Genomic DNA, 22,757 nt, shown 5'->3' with positions numbered 1-22,757 from the left:
CTGCAGGTCAGAGTGTTCGACAGAGAAACAACCAAAGACTTACAAACAACAAAACTCAAATCATGCAGATTAACACAAGTATCAATGTTTATTTAACAAGTTTGCACTTTTTGCACAGGACTTTATATCTCCTCAGCACGGTGGCCCTGCCTCCAGAGTAAAGGTCTGTGTCCATGTGTAGTGTGATTATAGATCAGCTCTAGCTTCTATATTAATACTGTGAAAGTATCAAAGCCTCAGTCCACAGAGAAATGCACACAGCCTGTATTCAGAAACTGAGCCTTAAAACCAGCCGTCAGGACTTCTGGAACTTTGTGATGTCACAGCTAAGCAGTCACCAAGCCCCGCCCACCTGGACCCACCATCCAAACCTTGCAGGATTTGGTTTCTCTGAGTGTTTTTACCTGAAATCTGCTTTATTTTTATTGATCACTCAGAAAACAGTCAGCCAATCAGAGGAGAGTTCACTGCTATGTCCCCGGACTGGTGCAGCATTTTTTTGTGTCCCCTGGAAACACTTCCGTTGTGTTGTGTGTTGTTTTCTTCAGCTGCAGTGCTTTGACCTCTCGGGGCCACCGTACCTTAACCTTTTAAAGTCCACGTCCCTCCTCTGTGACCCGGTCGCACTGATTAAAGTGTGTTCACCAGACTCTTCACACAACCTGGACAAACTTATACATTATTAGAAAGCTGTTAGTCTCCTGATCCTCACATCACTTCAGCAACTGTTCACACTCCACCACAGCTCCAACTACAGGCCTGACTTTCTCTTTTTATGCCAAAAAACAGAAATCAGACAAAAAACTTAAATTTCTTCATGTCAGTGTCTCTGTGACTTTGTTTGGTTGTAGAATTTAAAGTTTCCTTTCAGAGGAGACCAGTGTTATGACTCACATGGGTCTGTCTCCTCAGGGGTTAATGATGTAGTTTAGTGCTGATTTGTTTGTCGGCTAATAAACAACAACCAAACTCAAACACAAGCTTCACGTTCTGTCTCAGGCACCGCTTCCTAATGAGGCTCCATTTATTAGCTGTAATTAATGCATTTATTAATTGTTAATAACCTCTTATAGATCAGTTATTAGCCATTAATAAGAACCTCTGGATTGCCAGTACAGCTGCAGTTCTGCAGGTGTTGATCATAAACCAAAGTGTTCAAATGTGACCTGATGGTGGCGCCAGAGGAGAAGTCAGAGGATCACCACCGTCTGTGAGGTTCATCCTCTGGAGAACATGAACGTCATGAGGTCTCATCCAGAGGCTGGTGAGATGTTTCAGTCTGGACCACAGTCATGCAGCGGCCAACTGATGGAGTGCAGGTGATTGTTTTCAGAGTCAGTGGAGCTGAAAGGTGAAATCCAAGATGGTGGACTGACCTTCAGATGACGAGCTGCATCAACTTGTGTTTCCTGGACTTTCTCCCTGTTTGAAGGTTGTTCAGCTGAAGTTCTTTATAAAATTGTTGTTTATCATTATTATTTTGTGATTTTGATCATAAATTTTTCTCCATTGATCAATCGATCAGCTCCCACTGGGTGTCACTGATCAGCCTGTAGTTGAGGCTCCGGTAGCTTTGGGGGTGAATCTGTCTCTGCCGCCACACCTCCTCGTACAGGCTGCGTACGACAGGAGGCAGCGGCGGGAAGCCGGCGGCGTGAGCCAGCGTCCGGCAGTACTCCCACTGATCCTTCTCCATGATCAGCAGGTGGCGCCGCTGGACTCCACGCTCCACCTTTTCCTGCAGCTCTCGACGGACCTCGTCCTCCATCTCGGCCCGAGACGGTAAAGAGACGGAGCCGTCCAACACAGCCAGAGCGAACTGGACCTTCAGAGACAAAACGGGACCAGAGCTCAGATCTCATCAGCCTGACGTCTGAACTGAACTTAATCTCACTACGAACAAAACCTGTGAACAACCTGCTCATAAACATCCACCTGAGTCTGGTCCTGAACGTTTCTCTGGGGCGCGCTGCACAAAACACCGTCAGTTTTCTCCTGAAGTCTGACACTTCTACTACACAGGAAGATTTCCCCTCAATCTCTCAACATGTTTCCTTAGTTAAGGAAAAACATTAAGGTATTTGCAGCAGTAAAAGAGATTTTACAGCAGTAATATTCTACAGTTTCCATGGAGTCCGTTTATTGGCTGCGTTAGCGCCTGTGACACCTGTTCACATCTCAAAGTTGCCTGAAGAAAAAGAATGTCTTAAACAACAAGATTTAAGAAGTTTGTCGCTCTCACTCCTCCTGTTGTTGTCATGGAAACGTCACCACAGTGTTCAGCAGACGGTCAGAGCATCTGACACTCACACAGCTGATCGATCAACATGAAATATTTCATGAAATAATCGACTGGAAAGATCCCGAAGCATCAAACCACAGAGCGTCATGAACTACAGAGGAGCTGAAGAGGAGTGATCAGATCTATAGAGAGAAATCAATAAATCAATTCCTCTGGTTGAGGCTCCATCAGCTTCATCCTCTTCATTGATCGCCATGAACTCAGACACAATCAGAGGTTTGGTCTCTAAGGTCTGAACTGACCCTGGCACTGGACAGGACTGATTCTTACATTTGACTCTTGACATATGCTGAGCTGTGGGAGGAGCCAGGTCTTCAGCACCTGAGGATAAGAACCAGAACAGATGGATGTTTCCTGTTGTTGCCTCTGACTTTTTAACTTCATCTTTCCCTTTGTCGTGTCCTCTCTCTCCTGTATCTGTCTGTTTTCTTCTTCCTGTACAAATAAAGTTTTCTGGCTGAATCTGGATCACACGTCACAGTGAGAGTCTTGAGACCTGGTTCCTCACCTGGCAGTCGAAGTTGGGGAAGGGGCAGATGATCTTGCAGATGCCGATGAAGAAGAGCGAGGGGAAGGCGGGTGGCGTCAGGAAGCGGTACAGCGGAGACACCATGTGGTCCTGGATCTCCAAACTCAGCTGATCTGCGTCCAGGAACGTATACCTGAAGTTGTACCCGGTGCAGAACATGAGGACGTCGGCCCGGCCCACAGACCCGTCCTGAAACAGGTGCGTTTCATTTTAACATGGAGAGAAATTCTGAGACCGTTTGAACTCCAGAGACTGAACCGGCTCAGTCAGTGCAGATCAGTTCAGGAGAGTTCAGTCACCTGGAAGCGAACGCTGCCGTCGTCCTGGACCGCCACCACCGGACTGGACTGTTGAATCCCAGAGGGAAGAGGGAAGGTGAGACGAGGACGGCCGTGACTCAGAGTTACCTGGAGAGAGACGCAAACCGTTCATGGCTTTAGTTCTGAAAACACCTTGACTTTGGTTTCAGTGCCTGAAGCGTCAGCGCGGTGCTGTACGTCACTGTCGGTTACCTGGGCGCCGACTTTGGCCAGTTCAATGGAAATGTCCAGTCCTGAAGCTTTGGCTCCCAGAACCACGACCGACTGACCTGAGAACGGCTCTGCGTACCTGTACGAGTGACTGTGGAGCACCTCACCTGCAGACAGAGAGAGGAGGGACATCAGTGTCCAGGACGCATGTAGCCTAGCTTAGCATCCTCCAACAACTCTGTGTCCTCTGGGATTTTCTATTTTAAATTATACTTTACTTTAGTCAGCTCCTTGTTATTAATTCTACTTTTTTATTTATTCAATACAAACAGACAAATAAATGTTGGCTGTACCTTTAAAGTTCTCCACCCCTGGTATGTCTGGGATGTGTGGGTCAGAGTAGTGACTGAGAAACAAACACAAACAAATACTTCACCTGGTAAATGAAGCTTTTGGTGACACCAAGTGGCAACAGGACGAAGTGCCTTAAATAACGTGTTAGTAACAAACTGTCCCATCTCACCCTGAGCAGACAAACACGGAGTCAAAGGTCTCTGTTTTCTGACCGCCTGACGAATCACATGATGTCACCTCCCACGTGGTCGTCTCCTCCTCGACGACAGGCCTCACGTTCTCCACCGCAGTGTTGAACTGACGAAGAACAAAGCTCAAACTCTTCATCATCTAATCAATCTTTTAGTTTATGACACTGTAAAATAATAATCAATCATTTCCTAAAGCACAAAGTGACGTCTTTAAAGTAGCTGTTTGTAAGTTTTGCTATTGCTATGCCGCTAATGTTAGCATGAACAGCTGTTTACTGACCAGTCTTGCCGAGAGCTTCAGCCTTTGTTTCATTTACAAGACAAGAGGTTATAACTTGTCCTCTGTGCAGCTACATCTTCAGGACAGTGATGAGGCGGCGACCGGGCCGCAGCTAACCGGTTAGCATGCAAACTGGTTAGCATGCTAACTTCAGTAGGAAGTGATAGAAATAGAAGCTAAACAAGAGTCAACACTGGTGTTTGTCTCCGCCTCTGGAGACAGATGTTAGCGAGTAAAAGAATGAAGTTTGATGCTGAACTCACAATGTTTCCTCTACACTGGTCAGTAAACCGCTGCTAATGCTAACGTTAGCGATGCAGCAATAGCAAAACTTACAAATAGCTCCTTTAAATATGTTGCTTTTGTCATACAACCCAAAGACGTGTAGCATGTATCACATAAGACAAAAGAAGCTGCAACGTTTGGCAACTGACACGAAGCCTCGGTTCATTTAGGGCTTCAATTAACAATTATTTTTTATTATTGATTATTGATTTTCTATATCATTTTATTTTCATAATACACCAGAAAACAGTGAAAGGTGTCACTATAATTCCCTAAAGCTGAAGAAGATGATGAATCTCAAGAAAAGCATCAAATCTTCAAATCTGAGAGGCTTGAAAAACGATTATTTGATGATCAATAATAATTGTCAATCAATAACTGACTCATGTTTCAGCTCCAGAGAGGATCATGACACCAGCTTCAACTCTGCACCTTCAATATTCATCCAGATGTTTGACAGAAAGAAGAGATAATAACAGATTTATTTTCCTCTGCTGAATGTAGATCTGATGATGGCGTGATGGCGTGGTCATATGACCAGCGGGTGGGCGACTCACCCTGATGTGAGGGCGGATGTTGTGGCTGTGGCAGTACCTCTCCAGGTACCTCTGCACCTCCTGATGGGGCAGGAAGCTGCTCAGCTGAGGGTCAAAGGGGAAATCAGGGAACATCATCACCTCTTTGGGGAGGTTGGTCCTGTCGGGGTCAGGAGGTCAACATACTCACCTGTGAGTCAGTTTCTGTTCATCAGTGAGCAGAGTGATGACACACACTCACCTGTGTGTTAACATACCTGAGGTCTCTGTACATGCTGCTGTGAACCGGTCGTCCGTTGTCATAGTTACCGACGCGCTCATCGTAACACCAGGTGCCGCCGATGTTGTCGGTGAGCTCGAACACCACCGGGCGGGCGAAGCTGTTCGGGCGGGACAGGATGTGTCTGGCCGCACAGAGTCCCGCCGCCCCGGCCCCGATAACCGCCACCCGCTGCAACGCCATCCTGGGGAGAGAGAGACTGTGCTCTTCACTCTGTTTATCTGACTGCTGTTTGTTAGTCTGATTATTTTATTTTTTCATGATTCCAGTTTTTCAAAGGTGAAAATTTGCTGCTCTTCCTTAAATTATTTACATTATGTTAATTATATTTTTAATCGTTTTGAGGTTTGGACTAGAGCTGCACAATTAATCAAAACATAATGGAAATCACAATATGGCCAAGTGCAGCATCCAAATCAGAGCTGGAGTTTAATGATAAAGGTAAAAGTGTTACATTGTTGTTCATTGTTAGCATTAGCATTGTTAGCATAATCAGTGTTGTGGTGCTACAGAGACGCCAAGGCCAACAAATCAAATTCTCCAGACGTAATACCAATATAAAATGGTAACGTACAGATATTTTTCAGTCACAGGGATCATTTTTCTGGTACACAGGCAGGACTTTACCTGTAGTCAGAGCAGGTGACGTGAACTGAACACCTGTTAATCAGTGGATCCGGTCTGGACTCTGACCCGCTGAGAGACTCAACACCATGCAGGTAGAAACTGTTTAAAAACACGGAGCAGGTTAACAGCTTCACTCTGAGCCTCATTCATCCAAAAACAACTTCCTCTCTAATTATTTATTAATCTTATTACTCGATATTTTGATTAAATCATCCCCGAGGCGAACGGTTAACCATCCTAAACTGCGCATGCCCAGAAACAACGACAACAAACTCTTTAAACTAGCTAGCTATGAAGCTTGTTACGTATCTGAACTAAAAGACAAACTTTTAGACAAAATAGTGCGATTAATCAGCAATAATCAATAACTTAAGTGTTACCGTATCTCCGTCAGTCCACTTCCGTTCCTGCGTTTAGACCGTTAGCGGCAGAGATCAAGGAAACATCGCCGAACGATTCGCAGTATAACACCGTTACATTCACACTTATGGAGAGAGGTGTAACGGCGAGAAACGCTGTATCAAAAGTTTTCTATCTATCGCTACTGTCTCTGTGTGTACGTTCGCGGTCCACACCACTTCCGACGCCAGTCTTTCACAATAAAAGCCCTATCGCTTCATATTTAAATGAGTAAAAATAAAATTAGAAGTTACACAAAAACTGCACTTATTCTATTCTAACACTAATAAAACAGCATTGGGTGGAATTATTACTAATAGATAGTGGCCGGAAGTAGGTTGGTACATTTACTCAAGCACTGTTCTTCAGTAAAATTTTGAGGTACTTGTATTTTCATCTTATGCAACTTAATATTTTTCGCGCACGCACGCACACACACACACACACACACACAGTGAATGCTTCTTCCACCAATGCTGCTTCAGCATGTCGGCACATTTTTTACAAAATAAATGTATGGAAGACTAAAAATAAAATGTGGAAGACTAAAATACATGCATTACATACATAAATACTGAGATAAACAATTTAATAATTACAGTAAAAGCTGAAATAAATATGAACAAAAAATTTAGAACCTATTCTAGTTTTTCCCCTTAAGTGTGGCTCTGTGAAACTCTGCCTCTCCCTTTGTAAGATATTTAAAAAACTAAACACAATGAAAAGATTAAAAAAGGTTAAAAGTTGCATTTACAGCCATAATACTAACGTTGGCACCAGTTAGGACACTGATACTTAGTAGTTTCTGTTTTAAATATGTCAAAAAAGGGAAATCAGAGGAAATAAAAGCTTCAATTTTTAAGTATTAAAAATAAATTATAAGTAGCAGAATTAGGAGGGAGGGATGAATAAATGATTTCGCCTTGTACTGAGTAATAACGACCGAGGACATGAAATTTTTCTTTCAAAAACTTTTTTTACTCATGTTACATTTTATAAACAGAAATGATAAAAGGTTCATACATCACGTTTTTCAGCTGTGGCTTCATCAAATAAACATTTTACATCTTTCCTGATCCAGGACCGTGTGGTACACGGTCCTGGATCAGGACTCGTCTTTCCTCTGCCCGCGTCACTGTGTTTCAGGTGGACGTCCTTACTGCTGCTGAGGCTCAGTGTCACTGGAGACTCCTCTGTCATTAGCCGGTACATCACCTGAGTTGATGTCATCACTGATGATGTCGGCTGATCAGTCACCACCTGAGTGAACTGACGACTTTATGTCTTCACTGTAAAACGTCCGTCAGCTCACTTCCTGTCTAACATCGTTTTATTTATGTACAAAAAAGAAAAAAAGAAAATTGTTGCTTTAATATTGATGTCCAACTTCTTTCAAACATCCATATCGACCTCAAGAATCCAGATCCAGCTACAGACACACAGTCCTCCTCCCGCCTCCGGTGACATCATCACTTGGCGGTGGCGTTCCCGTGCGGCGGCTGCTGCGGCTGCTGCTGCTGCTCGGCCAGCGCCTGCTGCAGCCGGGTGCGTTTCCTGGAGTAGTGCTGCCAGTGCAGCAGCTGCTGCTCGTCGATGAACTTGGCGCACTGAGCGTTGACCAGCTCCTTCCTGAAGTGTTCGTACTGCAGCAGCTCCAGCATGTGGAGGCAGTGAGGATACCTGCAGAGGAGAGAGGGACGTCCACCCGTCACCACTGAGACCATGATGCATCACTTCATTGACTCTTCATGTAAACATCCGCTGCGTCTGAGATTACATTGGGATGCTTGTTTTGTCTCACATGATATTAAACTGAATGTTTTTGGATTTTATTTTCAGCATTTCGGAGACGTCAGCTCAGGTTGTTGGAAACGGTGAGGAGCTTTTTTCATTTTCCAAACAATTAATGGAGAAAATCACCAGCAGAAGTTTTTTCGTCGTGTTTCTCTGAATATTTAATTCATATGAACATGAGGTTTTATTTTTATCTGCTCAGACCAACAACAGAACATGTAACAACGATTAAAATGTCTCTGTTGGAGAAATATATTCAGGAATCAAGAACAACAAGGTTCCCAAGAGATTTTTTCAATGTGTAGAATCGTTTTAATGAATCCCTGAAAAATCTCTGCATGTATTTCTCCACCACACACAGAACGTGTCAGTGGGAGACGTTCTGTGTTGGTTCCTCCTTCAACAGAGAACACATTTTCGTCTTACTTGAGGAACTTGGCGTACTCCGGCTCCTTCCAGTACAGCAGGTACTTCAGATAGTTAATGAAGGGTCTCTCTCTCAGGAAACCTCTCTGAGCCAAAACTGGAGGCACAGACAAACACAGGAGTTTAGTCTCATGAAGCCGGTTCACCTCAGTCCGACTCGCTTCTGAGGATCTGTTCTCACTGAGTCTCACACCCTGGATACCTGGTCTCATGAAGCTGGTTCTCACCTGGTTCTGTTAATTCTGGGTTTACTGATCACACATGAGGGTTACTATGAGGCTCATTCTATTATTGTTACACTGAACTTCACTTTGGTGCCAACAAAATAAATAAAATAAGTGAGTTTTTGAAAGATTGAAACATTCATGTTGGAAAATAAATCTGTTATAATTTCCTGAAATAATGATGTACTCAGAGGTCGGTCAGTTAACTGAACAGACAGACTTTCCTGATCGTCATGTTGAAACACTGGAGCTGTTGTCTGCTGTCACTCACAGTTCAGGTAGTTGGGGTTGGCCAAACACTGGATGAACTCCAGCTCGGACTGGAAACGGTTCCTGGCTTGTTCCTCTGCACCAGGAAACACAAAACAACAGCTTCACGGTTAGATAACGTGATGATGAACACAGTATGGTTCTGTGCGAATTGACTGGCACACAAAATGTTAGGAGGCAGATTTAGACAAAAGGTTTTGAAAGTACTATAAAAAAAATGATGTTCAGTTAATCTGGTTCCACTCCAGTCTGTCCGTTTTAATGAACTCTACACATCTCGTTTTCTCTCACAGAACACAGGCCCTTTTAGATAAGACACAGCACCAGACTCTGAGCAATTATCTAGCAATTTAACGCTGCTATGTTTAACAACTGACTACTAAAGGCAGCTGTCCACGAATCAGTTTAACTACAAAATAAATTTACTGGTTAATTGAATGTGCGCCGATTTGAAAAGTCAGTCTCAGCTTTTCAGAAATTGTCCTGAGTGATGCTTAAACACAAACCTTTTGTCCGTAAATCAGGAAGTCCTTAAACTGGAATCATTTCTAACGCAGCTTGGAATTGGATTGTTGTTCTAGTGACAAATAACCAGCAGCTGCAACAACAACTACAACTAAACATCGGCCTAACAGTGGCTTCATTAACATGTTGTTTTCATATGAAAAATCATGATGTGTAAGGTACGTAACTAATAAATCCCTTTGTATAAACATTGCGGAACTAAGCGCATTAACCAGACTCCATTAAAAAATCTGTCAATTTAATATTTTAAATGATGTTGTAATGCTAATTATTGTTTGCCGAATTGAAAAATTGGCCTCATCCGCAAAGAAAAGACCTTCAGGCATTTTCAAACCGGCAGTAACTGTTTAAATCATCTGAAGCCGACTAAGATTTGACTAATTTATTAACCGTGTTTTGTCCTTTCCATACAGGAATGATGCTAGCAAGCTAATATTAGCGAGCCTAGTGGCTAAAAACAACAGCTACAAACCTGTTTCCATGACGCCGGCTCCGGACAGAGACGGTCCTTACGCGAAATTAAAGATAACGTTGACCGTTAAACTAAAACACGGACAACAAACTTCTGAGCGTTGGTCTTTGTTTATGTTTAATCACCAGCATTAAAACTGCGTCGCCATTTTTGCCGAGAGTCGCGATCATCTTCTTCTTCTCTGGTGTTTATTGGCGGTTGGAAAACAAGCTTAAAGGTGCATTAACGCCACCTACTGGACTGGAGAGTGGAGGAGGAAATTATACATGCAAAATAATATAAAATAAAATAACAAGAAAATATAAAATAAATAAAAAAATAAAATAAAGTAAAATGAAAATAAAATTAGATAAAAAATTGAAATAAAACAAAAATAAAACAGGTAAAATGAAAATAAAATTAGAGGAAAAATTAGCATAAAATAAAATAAAAGCCTGTATGATCTATTCTTAGACAGGTGATGGTATCAGGATCTTTGGAGACATCTGTGAATATAGAATATCAACATATTTCTGGACTGTGGACCACTCTGGAAGTTGTTGTGTATCATCCCTCAGTTTGTTTTGTTTATTGAGGTCAACATGTGGTAATGGGAATAACCAGGGTGGTGCTGTAATCGATTTCACACCAGGTTTTCTGCCTTTGCATCAACTTTCAAACATGTGAAATTTGTCCCACCATGTTCCCATCAGTCTGCTAAAACACACTTCAGGCTGGATGTTTATCACATTGTCCCTGGACATTAACCCTGTGTGTCAACATTAACTTCACTCAGGCATTTCTCCCATTTCCAGCTGCATGACTGACACTGGAGACGATGTGATTCATTTGATTCATCCAGAGTTAATTCATATTCTGTAGAGATGCATAACACATCAATAATTCAACCATGTGAGACAAACCGTTCCTGGACAGGTCTTTTATTGTGACACTTGGCAGTGTGTCAATGCTGCAGCTGCTGTACAGGTGGAGCTGTCTGACTAGAAATAAAGTTAAGATCTTTATTTCCTACAGTTACCTGTAGCTATGACACAGAGGAGAAAAAGTGCAATGATTAATCCAGTGTGAGTTGTTTTTAATTACATTTAAAGAACAAATTTAAATACATTTGAGGCGATGAGTGGTTGAGTGGTCCAAGGGTTAAACCTCCACTAATCAATATTTTTATATCAACAAGGAATCAGTTGACTGTAATGGTAATGTGTCCCTTGAAGTTAACACAATCAAAAATATTCTGCATTTACAATTCCACCGAAGTAAAAGCACAGGAGTGTTATCAGATTCATGCAATTAAAAAGTAAATTTGAGGCTCATCAGATAATTAACGTGAGCGAGAAGAAGACAAAATAAAGTTCTGATACAACTGGTTTGTAATTTCTCTTACTTTCCTGAAAAATATTGGATGATTTGACCTTTGAGCCTCAAACAGTTATTGAAATTAAAGCATGTGAGAAGTTTAGAGGCGAAACTGAAAACAATATTAGACCTTTTATTTTAGGAGATTTTCTTGTTTTTTTAAGTCAAGATGTCAGATACATTTATATTTATATTGTATATTTTTACTATCACATATTTCTTATATCTATATAGTTATATATCACAGTAAAATGACATATTTTTTACATTTAATGGTTATATTTTGTTTATCTGGGTTTGATATTCAAAATAAAAGTCTCTCATTAGCTATACTCTTCACTCATATAATCAAAGGATTGTTGACTCACGTTTCTTTAAAGATCAACTTTAATAAAACTGTTAGCAATAAGACGATACAAAACTCTGCTATTACGTATGTACAGTACATGTGTCACCCTCATAAAACTATGTTACTAAATAAAACTCATATGTTTAAATAGAAAACAATAAAAAACAAACAGTATCTACTGTATTTTCTAATCACTTAAAATAATTCCAATTCGCAGGGATGAGAGTCGGGACAGAAAAGTTCCCTGATTAGTGAAGTCCAGCTGGAGTCTGCTCACTGATCTAGAGTCAGTTTCCCAAGCAACAACCGTAAATAAAAACACCACTGAAGAAGAACTGTTTTGTCAGTTATACCTTTTTGAGGTTTAAGCTAACAGTAAATTCTACAACATAAGATTTTATTTTCCTCAGCTGAAGAGAACCACTTATTATTTATAGTCACTTATTATTTAAATTAATTTCTACTTTGCTGTTTTTTTATTATTATGAAGCTGCTCTCAGCGAGACCCAACACTTCCTGCAGATCTTTCAAATTTTAAAACCTCTGTGAATGGGAGGATCAGGTCCTTAGAACATCTGGGAGGCTTTTAACTTGAAAAGTATGAGTGATGGGAATTAATCAGTGAATGAAAACCATCCATTTTCTGTTCTTATCTTAGGAAATATGAACATTAGCAGCTTTTGCTAACATGTTAGCCACACTACTTTATAATGTGATAATATGAGTGTGGCCAAAAAATAAAAAATAAATAAATAAACAAACAAAAAATCTATAAATTCAACTTTAAATTGGACAAATTAAAGATACAACTGCTAGAATTAACATTATAGAAATGGAAATTGCAAAAAAACAAAAACAACAAATTACATAATTGTAAATCTTCCATAGTTTCAAATTAAAAGCTTTCCTGTGGCTCAAAGGACACAGTTCCTCTAATTCCTGCATTAAGAGCTGAGTGGAGTTAACTTGACTTTTCCTGACAGTGATAAAAGAAATGGCAAAGTAATTTAATGATTATTTTAATACTGTTAAGAATCTACGGTGAACTTCTATCTGCAGCTAGAGTTGAAACTTTTGGGAAAAACGCTCTTGATCAGTGGTGAGGTCCAGACGCCGCTTCAGAACCGTCACAAGCTGCAGTGTGAATATAAAAACCATCCAGAGTCCAGGAGGCGGTAGGAAACAGAGGCGGCCCTACACCGGCGCGGTGGTGTTGGCCCACTCAGGGAATGAGTCCAGAGAAAACATGACACGACCCCAACTGTTGATGGCCAGACTGATGCAGCCGATCCCGATGATGTTCATCACCACGCCTGTTTTAGCCTGCGGGGGGCGCAGAGGGTGGGGGGTGGGGGGTTATTAAGACTTCACCGGGGGGTCTGAGTTGTCTTTTTTTCTCTGTCCTGACAAAACTCACCATGTCTGACACTTTGAGGAAACCGTAGGAGAAGACGATGGCGTTGGGGGGCGTGGCCACTGGCAGCATGAAGGCGAAGGAGGCGCTGAGGGTGCAGGGGATCATCACGTACAGAGGATTCAAGCTCATCGACTGAGACTGTGTCAGGACACACACAGAAAACATATCAATACAGAACAATCAATTCAACTGTTTTAACCTTTATTATCAAGTTTAAACCTGCGTGACAAGATTAGTTTGACCACCAGGGGGCAGCAGAGCCAGCGTTCACACACATCATCAGAAACCAGAGAGAACTGCAGCTCTCAGTTCCTCGTTTTAACACTTCTACTGTTTAATTCATTTAATTCTACTTTGCTGTTTTTTTTCTCTGTTGTTACTGAAACTCAACTTCCTGTGAAGATGTTTCACATTAAAACTCTTCCAGTGGCTCACATTTTAGTGGACTTTTAATGTGAAACATTTGCAAGAAGTGCAGCACCACTGACTCCGCCCTCTTTTACTCCGACTGTACGCTGACGATGACCAACTGTTATAGTGAGAATGTTCTCTATCTTGTTGTGTGTGCATGGACACTGCTGTGTGTGTGTTACCATGGAGGCCAGGATGGGCAGGAAGAGTGTTGCCGTGGCGACGTTGCTGGCACACTCGGTGAAGGTGGCGACAAGAAGGCAGAGGACGACGGCGATGGCCCAGGGAGGGATGGAGTGGAGCGGTGTCATCTGAGTGCCGAGCCAGCGGGACAGACCGGACTCCTGAGGACACACACACACACACACACACACACACACACACACACACACACACACACACACGCGTCAGACATGAGATCACATGTGCTAACCGTCATGCAGCTCTGAAACAACAACTCACCTCGCTGCCCTTGGCCAGAGCGAAGCCTCCTCCCAGCAGCAGGACGATGTTCCACGGCATCTTCTTCTGAGTCACCTGCCAGGTGAGCAGGGGAGGGGCGGGGCCTCGTGACAACTGGGAGTCTGATTGATAAAAAGAAAAAAAGTTAAAAAAATTACACACACATACACACACACACACATCCATGTTGTCTGCTGTGTGTGTGTGTGTGTTACCTGTGTCAGAGCTCCTCCAGCAGCAGAGGTACAGCGGCGGCTCAGAGGGAAGAACGAACAACAGAACGGCAACAAACAGAGAGACGGTCGCATCAGTGACGAACCTGCAGAGAGAGAGAGAGAGAGAGAGAGGGAGAGAGGGAGAGAGAGAGGGAGAGAGGGGGAAGTTTTATTATATTTTATCAAATCAGCATCCAAGAAAATCCAGTTTCATGTTTTCCTGTCGTCAGTTTGCTTTTATTTGTAGTAATTTCATCTTTTTGTGGTTTTTGTGTCTGTGTTCGTTCTGCGTCTCTGTGAGAAAACAGCAGCTACTTCATACAGAGCGTTTTGATGATGATGCAGTGATCCATCCATGATACTAACAAACCAACTAACTATCCCCCTCTCGCTCTCGTTGGGGGATGGGGGATGGGCCCTGATTCGGCTTCTGGTGTAGGCGACAGATTTACTGGATTTTCACAGGAGAAAATGAAACTACAGGGACATCAGAGCCTCGCGCTGCTGTTTCCTGTTCCTGTTAGTATTCAACCATCATGAAGTCAGAGCTGCAGCCAAAGTCTGCTGCTGCCGTCACATGGTGCAACAGCAGCCGCTCAGTTCATGAATGGGGATTTCAGCACAAGCTGTTTGTATTTGCTTACACCCAGAAACCAGAGAGTCCAGGGAGATTTCCACATCCACCTGCTGAGTGTTTTTCTGACCTTTGACGGCTTTTGTTGCGTTAACTTCAGGAGGGAGCTAGCTGCTAGCTGAAGATTTTTATGTCTGCCTCAAATTAAAAAGGTCACATGAACAATATTCATCCTTTTAAACCCAAAATAGATTTAATGTGGTTTCTGTAAAAGTGTCTCATATAAAAATCTCAGTTACAGAAATTAATTAAAGAGTCGTTTTCTGTTGATGAGCATAAAAAAACACATGAATCTATTTTCTACTCTCCACTTCTTTTGATCATCAGTGAAAAGTTTCAGTCAAATAAGTTGCAGATAAATCTTCTTTTCTTGTTGTTTTGTGTTTGAACATTTCTGGGTTTTGTTAGTCCGAGTAAAGAAGACGTCATTAGTTTTCATTTTGTGGATCAAACTATTCACAGTGGCGTCTAAATGAAACTTTCACTGGTGACTTCCTTCTTTTTTTTTTTTTGATTTTCTTAAATTCATCACATGAAGTCTTGAGACACATTTTAAAAATGTAGGAAATTTAATGTAAATCACAGATTTTTAAATTCAGATTTTAATTAAATAAATTGAAGTTAATTGTTTAAACCTGAGTGATTGTTGTGATATTTCTGATCTGTTGAGTTTGTTATCAAACAGCAGCAGCTACAGAGCAACATGATCATTCATCTGTAGGAGTGTAAGTCGAGAACTGTAATAATCAATTTATTAATTGATTAGCTGATCAGCAGAAAATGAATCTGCAACTATTGTGATGTTTGATTATAGTTTCAATTATTTGTTTAAGCAAAAATGAAAAATATTATAATATCTCATCACATGACAGGAAATTATTTATCTTTAGGTTTTGTCTTGTCTCTGAAGCTCAGAGTGAGCTGCACCGCTGTCACCATCTTGGCAGTGTCTGACTCCGCCCCCAACTCCCAGCTAATCCAAATATGGTCAAAGAGGAGGGGCATGTGTGGAGCTGAAACTTCCACGCCCCAATCCTCCATAACTTTAGTCCACTCCCAGCTAATAACAGGTGAGTTATATAAACAGGTGAGTTATATAAACAGGTGTCATGAAGGAGGAAATTATCTCTAGAGACCAAAACAGTTTCTGTACCAGGCTGTAAACATGTTGATTTCTGCTGTAAAGTTGGACATTTTAACATGGGAGTCTATGGGGACTGACTCACTGTTGGAGCCAGACTCTAGTGGTCGTTAGAGGAACTGCAGCTTCTGGATCTTCATGTTGAAGCTTCATGTTTCAGTCTGGAGGTTGATGCTTGGTGGCTACATGAATAATCAGTAAATAACTGTTGGTTGCAGCTCTATGTAAGAACAGTGTTATCTCTCTCCTTTATCTCTGTGTTTGGTCACCAGCTCTTCTTTAGCTGCTAAATGCTCCCCTGTGTTCTCCAGCTGCAGAGGCTGAAAACTGTCGGTTCATCAGTCTCCTGGACTTTAAACACTGTTCTCACTTTGTCATTCCATACATTAACATTATAAACATGTCCGTGTGTGAAGACAGCTGTGGATCTGAAGGATCAGTCTGAGGTGAGTGAGCTCAGTTGTCCCGGTTCAGGACGTGTCACCTGTGTCATAAGATATGTTGAAATCATTCATTTGCACAAACTGCAGGTCCGAGGTGAACGACCAACCCCGATTCTTCAGAACCAGGTCAGGAGAGTGTGCCTGAGTCCCTCACCCTCCCACCCCTTGTTGTTTTCTGCTTCTCTGTCTGACTCTGTTTCAGAGCTCGCTCCTGCTGATCATGTGACCCAGGGAGGAGTTTATGAATGAGTGTGTAAGGATAAGAAAGCAGGTGATAGGTGAAGGGGGCGGAGCCTGGTGTCAGAGGCACTGCAGGTCTTCCAATCAGGTGCATTTACAGTGGGTACGGAAAGTATTCAGACCCCTTTAAATTTTTCACTCTTTGTTTCATTGCAGCCATTTGCTAAAATCAAAAAAGTTCATTTTATTTCTCATTAATGTCACTCAGCATCCTGACAGAAAAATACAGAAATGTAGAAATGTTTGCAAATTTATTAAAAAAGAAAAACTGATATATCACATGGTCATAAGTATTCAGACCCTTTGCTCAGTATTGAGTAGAAGCACCTTTGGAGCTGGTACAGCCATGAGTCTTCTTGGGAATGATGCAACAAGTTTTTCACACTTTAATCTTATTTCTCATAGTGTGGGAGTCCTTCATGTGTTTTTAGGCAAACTCTACGCAGGCTTTCATGTGTCTTGCACTGAGGAGAGGCTTCTGTCGGGCCACTCTGCCATAAAGCCCCGACTAGTGGAGGGCTGCAGTGACTTTGTGGAACTTTCTCCCATCTCCCTACTGCATCTCTGGAGCTCAGCCACAGTGATCTTTGGGTTCTTCTTTACCTCTCTCACCAAGGCTCTTCTCCCACCATTGCTCAGTTTGGCTGGACGGCCAGGTCTAGGAAGAGTTCTGGTCGTCCCAAACTTCTTCCATTTAAGGATTATGGAGGCCACTGTTTTCTTAGGAACCTTGAGTGCTGCAGAAATTCTTTTAACCTTGGCCAGATCTGTGCCTTGCCACAATTCTGTCTCTGAGCTCCTTGGGCAGTTCCTTCGACCTCATGATTCTCATTTGCTCTGACATGCACTGTGAGCTGTGAGGTCTTATATAGACAGGTGTGTGCCTTTCCTAATCAAGTCCAATCAGTTTAATTAAACACAGCTGGACTCCAATGAAGGAGTAGAACCATCTCAAGGAGGATCAGAAGAAATGGACAGCATGTGAGTTAAATATGAGTGTCACAGCAAAGGGTCTGAATACTTATGACCATGTGATATTTCAGTTTTTCTTTTTTAATAAATTTGCAAAAAGTTCTACATTTCTGTTTTTTTCTGTCAGGATGCTGAGTGACATTAATGAGGAATAAAATGAACTTTTTAGATTTTAGCAAATGGCTGCAATGAAACAAAGAGTGACAAATTTAAAGGGGTCTGAATACTTTCTGTACCCACTGTAAATAAAAACACTGATGACGTCATTTGGACGTGTGGACATGGATTTCCTTCGTGTTCTGACAACACATGCTCTGTTTAACCGGAGCTGACCTCACACCTGGTACAGGTGAACTCAGCAGCCGAATCAGCTGTGATCACTTCCTGTCTGCAGTGCATCATGGATGTTCAGACATCTGTCACTGGATCACTGTGATACTGAAGGAACAGGAGGATTCTCAGTGCTTTTCTGCAGACTCTGTTTCCTCTGGTTTTAAGTTGGTTTCTGGAGCTTTATTGTGGAGGGACATCAGAGATGATGACATCATCAGGAAGTGGAGGAGGGTCAAGTGTCATTAAAACCAGAGTAGAGCAGCAGCTCTGTTCCACCCCGATTCTAAATGAATCTGCTTCTTTAAATAATAATCCAGAGTCACTGGATCAAAGACTTTAATCACGTCTGAAAAGTCATGATATGTTTCAGCCTCTGTGACCTGCAGCCTAATAAAGCGTACAGCTGATCTCAGTCCAGTGCCACAGGTCAGACCTGCAGCTGTTGACGTGACATGAGTGTTTGTACCCAGGACACGTTTCCTCTGTTTGTTCTTCGCCTCTGATTCCTGTTGGTTCAGAGGTTTTTGTCCTGAGGCGACGTCTGAGTTTAACTGAGAGTTCATTCATTCCTGCCCAAACTTTTTCCACTTTACCGTGAGAGTGCGAGCGAGCGAGCAGCGAGCGAGCGAGCGAGACAACACACACACACACACACACACACACACACACACACACACACACACACACACACACTAACATTTGGGGTTAATTCTAACAGAGCTTACTTCACTTTAAAGTTTCACATTTAGAGCAAAATGTGAAAGAAAAGGTGAACTACTACAGAGAGAGACCGGACCACTGAGACCTGGACGCACTGAGACTGGCGACCCACTGAGAACGCAGACCAACAGAGACTCGGAAGCACTGAGACCGGATCCACTGAGAGAGGACTGGCACTGAGACTGGACCAACTGAGACGAGAGACTGGACCCAGCTGAGGACTGAACCATGAAGATGACGCACTGGACCGGACCACTGAAGAGAGACTGAGACCAACTAGAGAGAGCTGGAGCAGTGAGAACTGGCGACGACTAACTGGACCTGGTAACTGGGAAAGAGAGAATGGAACCACTGAGAGACGCGATGGGACCACTGTAGATGGAAAGAACTAGGACCACTCCTCAGATAGAAACTGGACCACTGGAGACTGGACACCACCTTGAGAGAGAAAGGGGTAGAACTGGACCACTGAGACGTGGAACAAAAACTGAGAGAGACCTGGAGCCACTGAGCACTGGATCCACTGAGAAACTGGACTGGACCCTGAGAACTGGACCACTGAGATCGGAAGAAACTGGAACATAACTGGAACTGAACTGGACCACCTGTAGAGAGACTGACGCACTGAGACTGGACCACAGAGGACCTGGGGACACCTGAGACGGAGACCTACTGAGACTGGACCACAGAGACTGGACCACTGTAATGAGAACCGGCCACTGAGAATGCGGACACCGTTGAGACCGGTGTACTCACTGAGATCCGGACCACAGACAAAGAGACGCTGACCACTGAGACCGGACCACCTGAGGAACGGCGAACCACTGAGCGACTAATGGACCGGAAAGAACCGCCACTGAGAACGACACACTGAGGACCGGACACACGACCACAGAGACCTGGACCACTTGCGAACCGGACCACAGAGACCGGACCACAGAGACTGGAACCACAGAAACTGGACCAAAGAGAACAGACGGTCTGGAACTTCAGGAAATCCTTGTGAGACTCACTCGGCCTTGGCGTTGAAGACGTGCGTGGCCCAGCCGTCCATGAAGCGGGGGTCTCTGGTGAACCACAACGCCACCATGAGGACGAAGAGCGCCAGGACGCTGACCTCCCCGTAACTCATGGGTCCCAGACGACGATGCTCGTCCCGGATCACCTCGTACGCCGCTCGCTCCTTCTCTGATTGGATGGCCCCGCAGCCCCACGTCCTCCGCAGGCTGCAACACAACAGGTCATCAGGACCTTCACCCCGACTCACAAACAGGAAGTGGTTTTGGTCTTGAGGCGACTCACTTGCAGCCGACGTAGAGGAACTGAAGCCAGAACCAGGCGAACGTCAGCATCAGCACCATGGTGGGGAAGGCAAACGCAAACCAGGACGCGAAGTTGATGACGTCCCCATTCTGAGGGAAGAGTCTGCGCGAGAGAACCAGACAGGAAGTCTTCTTTCAGAATAAGACAGACAGGAAGTTTCCCTTCACAATAAGTCAAACAGGAAGTTTCATTTCACAATAAGACATCCTGCTTCTATAAAACAGACTCACAGACAGAGGAGGGAGGTCAGGAAGCATCAGAACACCAGGGTCTTCCTGTGTTCGTGGATCAGAACTTACTGGCTCATCTGTCCGATCAGGACCAGGTTCGGTCCGGTTCCCGTCAGAGTGGCGATGCCTCCAATGCTGGCAGCGTAGCACACACACAGCAGGAGGCCTTTACTCATCCTCCTCCTCTCCTCCTCCTCGTCGCTCAGCTCCTCCAGCTCCATCTGACAGCAGACGTTCTCCACGGACACAACCACTGCGACAGAGGCGTTTACAGACTGTTAGTTCCTTATCTACAGATAAAGAGCCGAACTTACGTCTGTCTCCATTTTCTTATAGTATTATGACTTTATTCTCATAATATTACAATTTTATTCATTAAATATTACGTTTTTCCTCAAATTTTTTTTTTTTTCTTGAAATATTACAACCTCTACCAAAGACCATGATGTTATTCTAAAAATATTACAACTTTTTCTTGAATTTTTACAAATTTTTCTTTAAAAAAAAAATTGCTTTTTTTAAGTGTATTTTTTTGGACTTTTTTTGTTTGTTTTTTTAATTTCCCTCCTTATTGTTGTTTTGAGTTCATTTCTATAAAAAACAACTTGCAGACATGAAACTTCCTGCAGACATGTGGTGTGGTAATGAATGTTTGACTGAGATCTCATTGAATTTAACCTTAAATCACCTGTTACTACTCAGTCAACATGCTCCACGTTTTGGAACTACAATAAAACTCCCCTTATTTTTTGTAGGGGAATGTAAACAGGAAGTATAACGTTCTTCAGCCTTTATTTGTTCACATTTTGTCCCATTGAATGTTATCAGTTCCTGTTTGCAGTGCATCATGTACAGACTGTCACTGGAAACTTAAAAACTTGAGGATTGTGAACAAAGTTCTGCAGGTTTTATGGACATTTACTCACCACTGACATCACTGATGATCATGTGCTTGGAAGGTGTGAGTCATACTGGATCTAACATGTGTTTCGTGTCTGTGTGATCAGATTTAAGAGTTATGACTTGAAGTGTGCACGTGAAGTCTCGTATGTTACAGCATCCAATAAAGGTTTTCAGAGGCGTCCCAGCTCTGAAAGTCAATACATATAAGTCTTCCTGCTCAGCTGGACGAAGGTTTTATGGCAGCTACGGGACAGTACAGTCCATCTTCGTATATAAATGAACGTCCCTGAGGACTCACCAGGTCCAGCACTGGTCCCATCTGAAGGAGGTTTGTCTTGTGGTGTTGGTTTGACGATCTCCTGCTTGTCCATGTGACCCTCTGACATCACTGTCTGCTCAGGGGACACGTTGGTGTCCTGCAGGTCGCTGGTTTTCTCTGAGTCGCCTCGTGCCTGGATCGACCCGGTCGCACCTGGGAGGAAACAGGTTCATATTTGATGAATCCATGAAGCCACTTTTGCACCAGAATCTGAAGTCAGCCAGTAAAACCCACTGGATCCAACTACCAGAGAGTATTACCATGACATGTCCCAACAAGCACAGAGGGGGAAAATAAGCACTTTCATTGGCTTAGTCTCCACAAGAGCCACATTTACTTCAGCCGGCAGTGGAACCTGTTCTGGAAAGACAATTGTGGATTTGAAAACTTATTTATTGTCAGTGACTCTTTTGAACGTGACGACGATTGTCCTCTAAAATAACTAGAACCAGCTCCTCGTGGTCGTATCCCTCCGCCACTCAGACTCGTTTCAGGTCACTTCCTGTTTATCCAGAGTCAGAGAAAATATCAACCATCTGTTTGAAATTTTGTCATAATTGCTGTGAAGTCTTGAGTAATGGCTAAAAATGTTTTGTGAGGTCACACTGACCTTGACCTTTGACCTTTAGCCACCAAAATCTAATCAGTTCATCCTTGAGACCAAGTGAATGTCATGCCGTTACTGAGACATCGTGTCCACGAGAATGAGCCAGACCGAAAACCTGAAAACAAAATGGCTGCTGACACAGTCTACACAGTGAATGACCAGGTGTGTTGAGGACCACCTTTGTCCGGGACGCTCAGAGCGGCGGTCTGCAGGACGCTGATGGTTTTCTCCTGGTGCTCCTGGTGCAGAACCACAGTCCTGCTCTGGCTCTTGGTCGAGGGTTCAGAGTCCACGTTGCTATGGAGCTGGTCCAGGACGGCCTGGACGATGGGGACCATCATGGCGGTGGTGGCCGTGTTGCTGATCCACATGGACAGGAAGGCCGTCACTCCCATGAACCCCAGCATCAACCTGGGACACAGGGGAAGAGGAGGGGGTGGAAACATGGTGATGCTTCAGTCCACAGAGTGGTGACACGTTCATCTTGTGCTTTTATTCTGAAACATTTGCTGAGCTCTCTCATCATGAGGTTCCACAGAGACCAGGACTCACAGGGCGGGTCGCACGCCGACCAGCAGCAGCACTCTGAGGGCGATGCGTTTATGGAGGTTCCAGTGCTCCACGGCCACGGCCACCATCAGCCCCCCCACAAACAGCATGTTAGTGTCCTTCAGGTACTGCATACACACCTGTACCACACACACACACACACACACAC

The 22,757-nt window shown here is 43.4% G+C and overlaps 3 protein-coding genes and 1 long non-coding RNA gene across 6 annotated transcripts in view; 1 reads left to right on the top strand and 3 right to left on the bottom strand.

The window, feature by feature from the left end:
• Positions 1 to 393: 393 nt before the first annotated feature.
• LOC111221368 (flavin-containing monooxygenase FMO GS-OX-like 4) lies at positions 394 to 6,346 on the bottom strand. 3 transcript variants are annotated; one of them, XM_022744730.1, is made up of 11 exons: positions 6,235 to 6,346; positions 5,855 to 5,953; positions 5,205 to 5,411; positions 4,969 to 5,107; positions 3,825 to 3,952; positions 3,655 to 3,707; positions 3,344 to 3,468; positions 3,131 to 3,238; positions 2,811 to 3,020; positions 2,573 to 2,623; positions 2,391 to 2,424 (listed from the first exon to the last, which is right to left on the bottom strand). In XM_022744730.1, the coding sequence occupies exons 3-11, from the start codon at positions 5,408 to 5,410 to the stop codon at positions 2,419 to 2,421; spliced, it is 1,026 nt and encodes a 341-aa protein (XP_022600451.1). In that variant the 5' UTR covers position 5,411; positions 5,855 to 5,953; positions 6,235 to 6,346; the 3' UTR covers positions 2,391 to 2,418. The 3 variants fall into 3 exon arrangements, with proteins under 3 accessions (XP_022600449.1, XP_022600451.1, XP_022600450.1); XM_022744728.1 differs by lacking the exons at positions 2,391 to 2,424; positions 2,573 to 2,623 and adding an exon at positions 394 to 1,825; XM_022744729.1 differs by having other exon boundaries at positions 2,414 to 2,623.
• An 869-nt stretch (positions 6,347 to 7,215) lies between these two features.
• Positions 7,216 to 10,167, bottom strand: med31 (mediator complex subunit 31). The gene is made up of 4 exons (XM_022744726.1): positions 9,965 to 10,167; positions 8,969 to 9,043; positions 8,474 to 8,570; positions 7,216 to 7,933 (listed from the first exon to the last, which is right to left on the bottom strand). Exons 1-4 carry the CDS (start codon positions 9,972 to 9,974, stop codon positions 7,723 to 7,725), a joined length of 393 nt encoding a protein of 130 aa, XP_022600447.1. The 5' UTR covers positions 9,975 to 10,167; the 3' UTR covers positions 7,216 to 7,722.
• Positions 7,934 to 8,496, top strand: LOC111221367. Its single transcript, XR_002665088.1, has 3 exons — positions 7,934 to 8,003; positions 8,093 to 8,127; positions 8,409 to 8,496. It is a non-coding gene; the product is annotated as an uncharacterized LOC111221367 (long non-coding RNA).
• A 1,383-nt stretch (positions 10,168 to 11,550) lies between the features above and the next one.
• The window catches only part of LOC111221363 (solute carrier family 13 member 5-like), a 14,730-nt gene continuing 3,523 nt past the window's right edge, over positions 11,551 to 22,757 (bottom strand). Inside the window, exons 3-13 of the mRNA XM_022744724.1 lie at positions 22,592 to 22,728; positions 22,218 to 22,450; positions 21,412 to 21,585; positions 20,280 to 20,463; positions 19,960 to 20,082; positions 19,671 to 19,883; positions 14,175 to 14,278; positions 13,960 to 14,081; positions 13,680 to 13,841; positions 13,087 to 13,224; positions 11,551 to 12,992 (exon numbers count right to left, since the gene is read on the bottom strand). Coding sequence (XP_022600445.1) covers positions 12,864 to 12,992; positions 13,087 to 13,224; positions 13,680 to 13,841; positions 13,960 to 14,081; positions 14,175 to 14,278; positions 19,671 to 19,883; positions 19,960 to 20,082; positions 20,280 to 20,463; positions 21,412 to 21,585; positions 22,218 to 22,450; positions 22,592 to 22,728 — 1,719 coding nt within the window. The 3' untranslated portion in view covers positions 11,551 to 12,863. The remainder of the gene's footprint in view (positions 12,993 to 13,086; positions 13,225 to 13,679; positions 13,842 to 13,959; positions 14,082 to 14,174; positions 14,279 to 19,670; positions 19,884 to 19,959; positions 20,083 to 20,279; positions 20,464 to 21,411; positions 21,586 to 22,217; positions 22,451 to 22,591; positions 22,729 to 22,757) is intronic.

Source organism: Seriola dumerili, unplaced genomic scaffold, assembly GCF_002260705.1.
Source record: "Seriola dumerili isolate Sdu_G_001 unplaced genomic scaffold, Sdu_1.0 BDQW01000086.1, whole genome shotgun sequence".
NCBI classification, from domain to species: Eukaryota; Metazoa; Chordata; class Actinopteri; order Carangiformes; family Carangidae; genus Seriola; species Seriola dumerili.
This window is presented reverse-complemented; position numbering and strand designations above follow the sequence as displayed.